Genomic DNA, 13,210 nt, shown 5'->3' on the forward strand with positions numbered 1-13,210 from the left:
CATACATTATCATAATGTCTTTTCTGTCCTCTGTCTTATTATATGTACATGTCAAAGCAGGGTTTTTACATTTACTCAGAAAAACATATATGCATTTGTCTAGATACTATGAAATTGCTATGGTATTGTTCATTATTGAAGGCCTTGTCTTCTTTCACCAATAGATACTACCATCTACGAGGGGGGATAGGACCTTTATCGGGTTTTGGGGATCGGGTGTTTTTAAGCCCCCCCAATCTACATCATTTGGAGAGATGTCTCATTGACAATTATACAATGTACCATATCATTTGCACATCTTCTTATTTTTATTTTGTACTTTTACTTGTCCTCAAATGTAAGATAAGAACAAATGAACAAGTAGTACAAACATTGTTGCATTTTAAAAGTGCTCTTAAAAAGATCTAAAAGACAACAGCATTTAGGTGATCATTGAGTCCTCTTCAAGTAACTAATGTTATGTATAAAAGATCAAGAAGAGTACGGAAAGGTTCTGATCTACATGTAGTAAAATCTGAAGGGCAATATATTCAAAGAGTTAGACTGATGTCTAAAAATAAAAACTTCTTAAACTGATATCTAAAAATAAAAACTTCTTAGACAAGTGTCTTAATTGAAATTAAACTGAACCCAATACTAGGACTGAACTTCTCCGCTTAAATGCAATGTACAATGTATGCCTTGTACATGTATATATACATATGGTCTTTTGTAATATTTATGATAATTTCAGAAGGCCACAACAATGATATAGATACTGTAACAGAACATTTGTATGGAATGTTCTCCCTTTTCTGAATCATCATTTTTGCTTGCAAATGAAGTATAGAAGCAATTTACATGAAGTTCAAATTTATGCGATAACATTGTCCATTGTATGATCATTCAATATCATTTTAATTTTGGTTTTTTTCATAACACATTTATAATTTTTATTTCAGAACCTAATATCCATGATCCTGTTATTGTATCGAGAATAAAGAACAAGCGAGGCGTTCCAGTGTTTCGTGGAACAATTTTAGAAAATGAAAGTTCAGTTCAGTTGGATCAGCCTTTACAGGCTACTGATGCTGATGAAATGGGTGGAGCAAGTAAGTTATATATCTTTTTCTAAACCAAATTCCTTGAAAATTGAAAAATGACCTTTAACATGTACATTTATAAGGAATAGGAACCCCTGGCACACATACATGTTCATGTGAACTTTAAAAAGTGAGTACAATAGTCCCGCTATTAGGGGTCTTGACACAACCTCCAGATGAAGAGAAGAATTGAAATTCTTGCCCAATATATATTACCCAATCTCCTGATCTGAGTTTTACAGTCCATCATATGTATAGGCACAGATAATTATATCAAAAGACTAGTCTACTATTGCAATGGGCTTAGTGACATATACATTTGTATATGTATTTACTCAGTTTCATTTCACACAACTGGCACTTTAACAGACAGACAAAACAGTGGAAGTCTTGGATGCAACATATTTCTTATGAACAGTAATGATGTGTTACAAAATGTATTTGTATTTTAATTGACATATTCTTGCTTCTAACACAAGTGATAGACATGCATTGAAAGTCTTGCCAAGTGACTTTTTCTTCATTGATTATGGAGTTATTCTTTTATTTTAAAACAGCTATTCTTTGTTTATAGAATATTACTTAAAACTTAGGAATATATGGAATAATGTGAGTCAGAATTTTGAGCTACTAGAGATTTATTTTTTCTTAAGACAGATTTTTTTCATTAATAGATTATTACTCCAATATTTAGAAACACAGGATAAAGAATGGTCAACATTTTGAGGATTAATCTTAAATAAACTGTAGAAATCATTAATGTACTGTGTTGCATAATTAAAGAGATTAAGAACTGTAGATAGACAAGAGTAAATGTTATTGATAAATATTTATACAGGGATTAACTACATGTAATAATAGATAACATTTATCTACTAAATAAGATTATCAAATATATGCCTCACACCAGTCTGAACATAATAATTTTATGCACACAGAATGTAAACAAATGCATCAATGCATGTACAAACTGCAGTTTATGGCTTTATTGATTGAACATCTTAGAATTAAAAAAGAAACTGCACCTAGATTTGAAATATTTTACTAAAGATCAGATTTACATGTAGTTGTAAATTTATAAACTTTATGTACAGACAAATTGACTACCAAGTATCCAGGTAAAACAGAAGGTAAATACCTTGATTTGTAAATTCAAAGACAAACAGGTGTTCCTGTGTTAAAGGAATGCAGACATATTTTGTAAAATGATTAAGTCGTAAATCATTAATTTGTCACTAAGTCTTGTATATTTCAAAGGAGAATGTAAAGAAATATAATGAACTAATTGTGGAGAGAAATAAAGATTTTTCATTGACATTTATCAATTCATAGTTTGAATGGTTTACAAATGGTTTATAACCTAAAAAGTTAAACTTTATAAATGTACCTTGCTGCGCTGGAAGAACATTTAACAAAAATGACTTTCTCTGTTAGAAAGATTGGTTTGAATGGTTTTAAATTTATAACCTAAAAAGATCAACTTAATAATTGTACCTTGCTGCGCTGCAAAAACATTTAACAAAAATTACTTTCAGATTATATATCCTTTAAATTTTGATTGATGACTTTTTGATACTTATGTACCTGTTAAATTAAGTAGGAAGATTTTGTTGATTTTGTGTACCTAATTCAGATAAACATCCCATAAATGGCTTCCCTGTCTGACAACCAGAGATAAAAGATTTAAGCTCTTCCTCTATAAAATACTGTTTCATTTATTGAATCCGTACATAATCATACGTGTAACTACATACGCCTACTAGAAAAGAAATACAATTCAAAGGATTACATATATTTGGTATGACTGCATTTGTATATATATAACTACATACAGTGTATCACGTGTATCACCTATTCAGGAAATTTTTCACAAAAGAATGGTTTAAATTGTAAATTTGTCAGGGGTTCTGAATTCCCCTATAAGATACGTCAATGAACCCTAGACTCCAGCATTGTCTAGAGATTTAGGCTAGACCTGTGATTTGTCTTAATATGTCTTTTGTTTGGTATGGTTAAAATTTTTGGATAATGAGAAAAGGCTTTGGTTAATTGTGTTTTTTCTGAACTTTGGACACTTCAGTTGCAAAAACAGTTAATCTGTTGTGTTTCTAGAAAACATTGACATAAATACATGAAAAAACATCACTTCAGAGCCATATGTATATAGATATAGGAAGATGTGGTGTGAGTGCCAATGAGACAACTCTCCATCCAAATAATAATTTATAAAAGTAAACCATTATAGGTCAATGTACGGCCCTCAACACGGAGCCTTGGCTCACACCGAACAAAAAGCTATAAAGGGCCCCAAAATTACTAGTGTAAAACCATTCAAACGGGAAAACCAACAGTCTAATCTATATAAAAAACGAGAAACGAGAAAAATGTATAAATTACATAAACAAACGACAACTACTGTACATCAGATTCCTGACTTAGGACAGGTGCAAACATTTGCAGGGGGATTTAACATTTTAATGGTATTAAACCTTCTCCCTTTTTCTGAAACAATAGCATAAAATCACAACATAGAAAACTACACGATAAAATATCAATTGGAAGGCTTAACTCAATCAAAAAATGTAAATTAGTACATGTATAAGAGTTTAAATTGCAGTCATTTGCAAAACTTGCATGGCGCCTTCAAAATGTATGAACGAGCCTTGTTCAGTAACAGGTTGTTCATCACAGACTGTTGTTAACCCAAGTCATGGCATGTTGAATGTAATTTAATCATATTAACAAGACATCAATTTCTGTCAAAATCAATTTGCCTGGCTACAATGTACATGCAAAAATTTGTTGCTGAGATTTACTGTCCTAACAGGAGGATCTGTGTGGGGTTTACAGAAACGTTAATAATAGGTAAAAAGTTCAGATTAAAGGTAAAGAAATACAAGGAAATAAAAAAAATGACATAAAAATTAAAGTAAAGAGAATAATGGAGTGCTCAAATATAAAGAATAGAGAATAATGTGAATAATATATAAAGAAAAAAAGAAAATTTACTTTAAAACTAAAGAATACAGAATTGAAGGATGCCCCATCCAAACCCTCTTTAACAGTCATTGACAGTACCATTGATAAATTTTGTAAAATAACAAGAGAATCGTAATATAAACAAATATATTTCATTTTGCCTGAAGAAGTTGATACTGACATGACTTACAGTCAATGACATTTATTTGAATGAAAGAAAAAGAATGAAAGATTTAAGATCAGTGACATGTTTTAAAACTAAACAATTAGTCATCGTCCTATACACCAAGGTTCAACCTTGTTATGTCAATGTATCACAGTACATACATATATGGATGTTCCTCTGTCAATGTCTCCATGACAGATCATATTTTTCAATTTTGAAAAAAAAAAAAAAAAAAAAGAAACCTATTTATAACTATATTCTTGCAATTTAAAAGTTAAATTGATAGGAACATAGAATTTCCATTATTAGATCACATGTTTTACAGCTATGTATTTTTAGGCTTATATACTTTGAATTGTACATTGAATTAAGTATTAAATTAGGAATATAGAAACAAGGATTTGCCCATTCAAAGATAAGGAAATGTTGTATGATTGCAAATTAAACAACTATCTATCAATGTTCTTATATATATTAGAAGCCAGCTCTCTTACAAGCAGAAAAACACAAGACTGTAAAATATAAGAGCATACAACCATATATACTACAAGCATGAGGACACATGTACATTCTGCAGCATCTATGCAGCACAAACAACAGATACTGAAAACAAAATAGAATAAGGTCTTAAAGGAGATGTGGTATGATTTCCAATAATTCATTCAAAAAGAATCTAAATTCCATTTGGCCGCTGTAAATGGCACAATAACTATTTTATTAATATTTACGAAGAAAATGGGCATGATGTTGATTACATTTGAAATTTCACATAGTAACAAAAAATATTGACATGAATTATATACTAACAGAATTTTTTTAAATATTCTGGATTTTTTGGATAGTCGTGACAGATTTGCAATAATAAACATCACTCAGCATTTATAAATGTTCGATAGCACACGATTTCTAGTCATGATTTGAGTGGATAGTTTCAATGAAGATTATCCCCAAGACTGCATAAATATTTTATCATTGCTGAAATTATATACACTTGCTAAATTATAATCACTTTTCTGTGTGATCATGTTATCATTTATATGAAGATCATTAGATTAGTCAATGATTATCTTTTGTTTTATAAACAATGACATTTATGATATATCAGATTGTCTGTAAATTAGACAAGGCGATTGTGTAGCTCAGACTGTCTGTTACAAGTTGTTACTTACAACATGGTGCATATGACAAGGGGAGAGTGAAGCTAAGGCTAAAAAATTAAATGTTATTTGTTTCTTTTTTCTATATCTACATGTTCACGTAACAATTGACCCTACCAATTATTTTGTTTTGGGAAAAGAATTTTTCATAATTTTTCAATTGTCAATGTATGAAATATTTTATAATCATTTTAAAAACAAAATTTAAGATCATGACCTTTCTTCCTAGCCAAAGTCATTAATTTTTATCCTCTGCTGAATACAATGTTACATACATAGATCTTTATTTTGAAATAGTTGCTTATGATACATGTATCACCCTTTATCGTCCTGAATATGCATGCAATATTTGCCACTGGACGTTAAGCAACCAACAATCAATCAATCAATGTATCACCCTTTAAACACTCAATGTATGTAGATGATCCATTTTGTATTACTAAAAAATGTTGACAACGCTGGTCTATTTGTCAATTTTGTACATGACATGGATTTTTCTCCCATTGGATTCTGGTTACCGGTAATATATATCTCTCAGCCTCTGTATGTCTGTGCATTTGTCTATCCTGATAAAATAAGGAGATGTGGTATTATATATGATTGCAAATGAGACAACTGTCCATCAGAGACCAAATGAATAAAATATGAGCAAAACCCATACTGTTGACCAAGCTATGAAAGGTCCTAACATTATAGTTTAATATGTAAAACAATCCAATGGCCTGAATAATTATAATGTACAACCATTAGTTAAGTTTGTAGACTTATTATTAAGACAAACAGGAAAAAAGCCAAAGAAAAAAGATTGTGCTATGTAACAGTGAACATAAAAATTCTACTTTATAAGTGTGTCAAATGCAATATTTTTAATTTAGAAATGCACCTTTTATAGCAATTACAAATAGTACAAAATCGAAATCAAATCAGAAGGGGAATTTGTCTGTTATAAATTGTAATTAATGGTTTAATTGTTATGCAATGTTTAATGATTTGATGTACTTCAAAGTGATAGAAAACGTGCTGGAGTTTTATATAGAGTATTCCCAAAACTGTTTTACAAAGTAATATGTATGATTGAACTTATTTGTTTTTGGTTTTAAATAATTCAAATGGAATTTGTTTCTATGGTAACTAAATAATAGAGAAAATTCAGGGCACATATTGATGTTTTTTCATGGTAAATTTGAAATAATCTTAGGGATATTGTCTGAAGACAAAAAAATATGTTACTTTCTTAAGAAAAGCCTCCTTAACCTTAAAGTGGTCTTGAAGTTAAACTTTGAAATTTGTTGTCTTAGTTCATTTATAATACTCGACATTATTTCTAGTAGTTCACTTATAATACTTGACATTATTTCTAGTAGGTAGTTTGTCAAGTAAGGCTTTAGTCCTTTATGATTTGTTAGTTTTAGTAGTAGCTAGCAAAAAATGTTATTGCAAATAAAGACCTGGGTCCTCAGGGAAATTTTTACTTGCATTTAAATTAAATGTATGCTTTTTAAAGTTAACTGATGGTCAGGGTTCTCTCTTGGCAAACTGGCTTCCTCCAACAATAAAAACAGGCTGCCATGAGGCCACAATTAAAAATATTTTGGTTTGCCCAAACCCTACCCAAAGGTTGAGACAGTATGTAGGTAGGTAGGCATTTTCTTTTTTTTTCAAAAAAATAATTTGAAGTATCAGGTGTTTATTCAGATTAAAAAAAATTTTCTTCAAATCAGGACAATAAAAGAATTTGAGTAGGCAGCTATTTTCTGGGAAGGTAGGGTTTGGGCAAACACACCTACTGGTATTCTTTTTTATGGCCTGATATAACAAGAGTGCTGAAAGTGCCATTTAACACGGACAATCAATCAATCAAGAAGTTATAAATGAGAACCAAGATTTTCTATGACTGGTGTGACAAAGCTGAATGTATATATGTATGATTACTTTTCATTCTATAAGAAGAAATTCAATGTCTGTTTCTGAAATCTTAAAAAGGGATAATATAACTCTACACAAGGCAAAAGAAGAGTTTTAATCGATTTGGAAAAGAGATCTTCAATAAACCACCTCATAAAATGTAAAAAAATGCAAATCGGATTTAATCATGAAAGGCTCAGTTTCATCATCAAGCAATTCTTCAGGACTAAATATGGCTTAGAAAATCGTAAGCACTTCACATCTGAAAATTGGATGTGTTAATTGTTTTCTTTGATAAAGTTCCATGATGGTATTCTGAAATGTCAATCGCATCGAGCGGGGAAAAATACCTACTGGCACCTAATTGAACTAGCAATCCAGTAATGAAAAGCTTTTTGTAATCAGTGCACAGAAAATATGTTGTCAAATCATTGGTTGGTATATAATTATTGAAATCATTGAAAAAATTACATCAATATTTAATAGTCCGCAGATAATAATTTTATTTTGATGTAAGTTGCTAAAGGCAAAGTACATTTAATTTATAAAGTACATTTGTGATTTAACTGAAATTCTATTGTCATGAAACAATAATATTCAACATATTTAAGTACAGTTATTAAATTATTTTACTATTTCAACGATCTGAAATTTGAAAAAATAAAATGAAATTGTCATTGCACAAAACATACATGGACTTATTGAAGTTTTCATTTACTCTTATATTGGTGCACTCATTCTAAATATCATTGCTTCAATAAGATCATAGCTATCATGATGGTTTATGTACTATTCTTGAAGGGTTGCCGCAAAAGGAATAAAGATATTTCAATGATGTTTGTAAACAAATTGAATTAGCAGTTTTCTTTGGAGAATTTGAGAATGATTTTGAAATATAAGTTGATTGCAATTTGGGAATTCACATTTAATTCCAACTACAAATAAACCAGAAAGTCAATTAAAGCTGTGAATGACAAAATGTATATTGAGTTTTGAAATTTAAATAAGATTTAAAACCTGTTCACTTACAATTTTGAATACTGTATACATTGTAAGTAAATTGACAAGAAGAAGTAACAGAACTGATTTAATCTAAAATCAAGAACTAATATTTATGTAGACCAATCTTAAAGGTCTGTCAAAGTCATGGCCAGACTTAATTTGACCTTGAGATTATTTGACAAGACCTGGTTAGTCAAAATAGTAGTATCCTAGCTAATACAACATAAACCCTGGTTAATGGCTAAACTGTAAACATTTTTTTGTAAGACCCTCTTTAGCCCTTATAACTTGTTGAAGAAAAATGGATGTATTCATATAATGTTAGATCCAACGTGTACACATTTTTGTTTTTTCTATATTTTGCAAAAGTCTGTATTATCCCTCACATAAATTACTTGATTACAATAAATAAATTAAAATGGTTTAATTCAAAAACAGGGCCTTTTATAGTTTGCTATGCGGTACATGGTTTTACTCCTTGGTGATCTCAGAAGGCATTCGGTGACACATAGTTGCTAACTTCTTTGCATTTACTGTCGGTGGACTGTGATTTCTCGTTGGCAATTATTCACATCTACTTGTATTTATATCGCTGCATGTTACGTACATAATTGTAAAATTTGCCATATTATGTTCATGCTGTAACTAAATGCCTCAATATTTTGTTTTCAAACAGTTCTTCTTATAGAAACATGCAAAGAAGTCATTACTTTCCATGTTATATATCGATTGTTACATCATTAAAAGAAAGTTATAAAATATCAAAAAAGACTGGTAGTTTTATTACCTTATTCAAAATTCAGTTTAAAGTACTAGCGTCACTACAAGACTTCATTAAAAGTCTCAGAACCTCTATCTTCTCTCTACGGAGTTATTGACTTATTCTGAATCGTCAGATAGACATGCAATCACCATTCATCAGAGTTATTAATAATTAAAGGTTTATTATATATGTTTGATTGTTTGCAAGGAAATTCTGATGAGAATAAAATTACATGCAATTTGTCATGAAGTGTTAATGGAGAATATTCCTTTTCAGTGGATCCTGATATTATCTAAGGAATCAAAATTTTTCAATTTTATATGGAGATGTGGTATGATTGCCAATGAGACAACTATCCACCAAAGTTCAAATGATGTGGATGTAAACAATTATAACCAACTGTTGGGCCTTCAACAATGAGAAAGTTCCTTTTATACTATATATATTCAGACTTCGGTGACAAACCTTGTAAGTTTAATTCATTTATCATTTTTTTAATTGGTAGAAATGTTAAAAAATACAGGTATTATTTCTATTGAAAAGAACAAAGTCTTTATTTAAACACCAAATTTCATTTGATGTTCAAACGTTAGGTCGACTTTTATACTATAATTTCATCAAAAGAGTATTTGTTTTCATTTAATCACACAAAAATTTAAAAAGATTGTTTAACAATCTTCAAAACAAAATGTATGTCAAGGTAAATATTACAGTCTTCTGAAAAAGAGTATTTCTTGCATTATTTAAATATACGTGTAACCATTCAAGATTTCATCCACTCTCAGACTAAATAAAATGTATGAGTAATTACTTTATATCCCATACATGTACTTTGACCTATGATGTTTTACTTTAACAAATTGTGATGCAGATGGTTGTCTCATTGGAACTCAAACCACACCATCTTATATCTACATAATCCTAGGAAATCCCAATTTTTATATTGTGTACTGTAAAGTTCATATTTGTGATGAAAATCAGGGTAGGATGAGGGGGGCAGGAGCTTTTCAGGACGTAGGAATCAGGTGCTTTTAAACTCGGTGACACAGGGTTGACTCTTTCAGGATCCTGGAATTCGTTTTTCAGAAAAAATTAATTCATTGATGTCAGGATTTAAATTTCTTTAAATTTTGGACCTCTGGATTTCATGTTTTTAAGCCCAGGATTTCGGGATTAGGACCCCTTTGACCCCCCTCTCTTATGATAGGGTTCATCAGGTGGTGACCCGGACAGAGTGAGATACAGACTGATAGTTAATGGGTCTCAATAAAACTCTGGTGATTCACCCTAGGCCTTCATTCAATGGCACACAGGCCCTGAGATGTGTTACTATCTCTAAAAGGTCATCATGTATAATGTGTAAACTGTTAAAACCAAAAGTGAGCTCAAGTACATGTTAAAAAGGGGAATATAAATTTCAAATCCAAAACTTCAAAATAGGATCTTTCGTTGTGTAAGTAAAAATTGTTGTTTTTGGGGCAGCTGAAGCTCAATCCCTGGGGTTGAAGTCATAAAACTTTGCTCAGTGCTCGGAGCACAAAAATCATGCTTGAAACATTTTGCATTTTGATTTGTTGATTTTGGAGTGTGAGTACAAAAAAGTGACTGGAAATTTTTATGACTTCAAGGCCTGTACTCTCTGTGTTGGAGACCCCTGAGGCCAAATAATAATATATGTGTGGTTCCAGTCACCCTACCTACCCTACTTTTTAGTTGTAATATTAGCCTACCCTAAAGATTTTTTTGTCATTTTCCATTAAGCACTGTTAAAGTCAGAATGTTGCTCCCATAGACTCAATGTAAAAAAATAACATAAAATAAAAAAAAAAATCCCTACCTACCTACCCTAATTTTTAACCGGATTTTTGTGACAAAAATGTCGGTTATTGATTTGGGGATGTACGGCGGGCGGCCGGGCGGTCGGTCGGGCGGGCGGGCGGGCGGGCGGGCGGGCGGGCGGCAATCAAATGTTGTCCGTGCATTAACTCATGAACCGTTCAACCAAAGCTTTTAAAATTTTAATATGTTATTACTGACAACTATACGAAGGTCAAGTTCAATAATGGCGATTTTGACTTTTACCGTTCAGGAGTTATGGTTCTTGAAAGGCGGCAATCAAATGTTGTCCGTGCATTAACTCATGAACCGTTCAACCAAAGCAATTAAAATTTTAATATGTTATTACTGACAACTATACGGAGGTCAAGTTCAATAATGGCGATTTTGACTTTTACCGTTCAGGAGTTATGGTTCTTGAAAGATTGAAAAATGGAGTTTTCAGTCGTGTCCGTGCATTTACTCATGAACTGTTTTACCAAAGCTTCCCAAATTTTAATATGTTGTTACTGAGGACAGAATGGAGGTCAAGTTCAATAATGACAATTTTGACCTTTACCGTTCAGGAGTTATGGTTCTTGAAAGATTGAAAAATGGAGTTTCCAGTCGTGTCCGTGCATTTATGCATGAACTGTTCTACCAAAGCTTCTGAAATTTTAATATGCTGTTACTGATGACAAAATGGAGGTCAAGTTCAATAATGACGATTTTGACTTTTACCGTTCATGAGTTATGGCTCTTGAAAGATTGAAAAATGGTGTTTCCCGTCGTGTCCGTGCATTTTCTCATGAACCATTCATCCAAAGCTTTTGAAATTTTAATATGTTGTTACTGATGACAAAATAGAGGTCAAGTTCCATAATGACGATTTTGACTTTTACTGTTCAGGAGTTATGGTTCTTGAAAGATCGTAAAATGGCGTTTCCATTCACGTTGTTGCATTTACTCATGAACCATTCAATCTAAGCTTTTCAAATATTATTATTTCAAAATGTTGATACTGATGACAAAATGGAGGTCAAATTTGATACTGATGATTTTCACTTTCACCATTCATCAGTAATGGTTCTTGTGATATTGCCAGGACACAAATAAATGTAAATAAATCCGGTTTGCTGTCGTTGTGACAGCCTCTTGTTTTTAGATGTAATAATTGGAACCACACATGTTATTTTATTTGACCTTAGTGGTTTTGGCTGCTTTCTACTCTTAGTTCTAATTTTGTCTTTAAGACACATTCCTTGTTTTAATTCTCTACTAGGTCATGACTGTATGGATTTTTATATGCACAACTGCACAGATCTATTAAAGTTCTTTCATTTAATTAGTCTTGACAATTTTAACTTTGTTTGTTAGGATTCTTTCAATGCAGCACTTACATGACTGATCAAGAATAATCTGAAAGATGACATGAAGTGTCATGGTAACTAAAGTCAATATGGAAATTCAAACAGCATTAAAAAAAAATTGAAATATAACTTCACACTTAATATTATATAAGATTTCTTCAAATTTATTCCGCACTTCATTGTTGGTTCAAAATGAAAATCTTGTCATTATAATTGATAGATTGAATTACAGATTTGTGAAATATTATCAACTGTCAGGTTTCAAATAGATCTTGTATCTTGATTACATTTTAAATAAATTCTGATGAAATTAAATTGAATTTCAATTTGCTGCTAACAGATTTCTGATCAGCATTCAAGCCTATTGATAAATGGAAGGAAAAGGAAATTTTATTTTTAGCAAGATTTCCTGTCTATTTGTCAGATATTTGTGATTAAATGACTCTCATTAGTGAAGGAATATTGTATCTAACTTAAAGGAGTCTGAAAATCTTTCAACTTCATTAACATAATCAACAGTAATGGCTGATGCAGTTAGAATACAAAATGTTTAAATGTTTAAAAGAAGACAATGTTTAAATGATGCAGTTAGAATACAAAATGTTTAAATGTTTAAAAAGAAGACAATGTTAAAATGTTAGAACATGATATAAATAGGGAACAAAATGTTTAAATGTTTAAAAGAAGACAATGTTAAAATGTTAGAACACAATTATGTTAAAATAAAAGGAACACAATTTTAAAATGTTTTAAATAGACAATGTTAAAATGTTAGAACATAATGTTAAAAAGAACAAAATGTTTAAATGTTTAAAAGAAGACAATGTTAAAATGTTAGAACATAATGTTAAAAGGATCAAAATGTTTAAAAGAAGACAATGTTAAAATGTTAGAACACAAGGTTAAAAGGAACAAAATGTTTAAAAGAAGACAATGTTAAAATGTTAGAACACAAGGTTAAAAGGAACAAA

At 30.7% G+C, this 13,210-nt stretch overlaps 1 protein-coding gene across 2 annotated transcripts in view; it reads left to right on the top strand.

The window, feature by feature from the left end:
* Window positions 1-13,210, top strand: part of LOC143057902 (calsyntenin-1-like) — a 51,744-nt gene that overhangs the window by 5,418 nt on the left and 33,116 nt on the right. For both annotated transcript variants that reach the window (XM_076231362.1, XM_076231363.1), the window contains exon 2: window positions 942-1,091. In XM_076231362.1, the coding sequence (XP_076087477.1) occupies window positions 942-1,091 (150 nt within the window). The remainder of the gene's footprint in view (window positions 1-941; window positions 1,092-13,210) is intronic.

Source organism: Mytilus galloprovincialis, chromosome 13 (genome assembly GCF_965363235.1).
Source record: "Mytilus galloprovincialis chromosome 13, xbMytGall1.hap1.1, whole genome shotgun sequence".
In the NCBI taxonomy this organism is placed as follows: domain Eukaryota; kingdom Metazoa; phylum Mollusca; class Bivalvia; order Mytilida; family Mytilidae; genus Mytilus; species Mytilus galloprovincialis.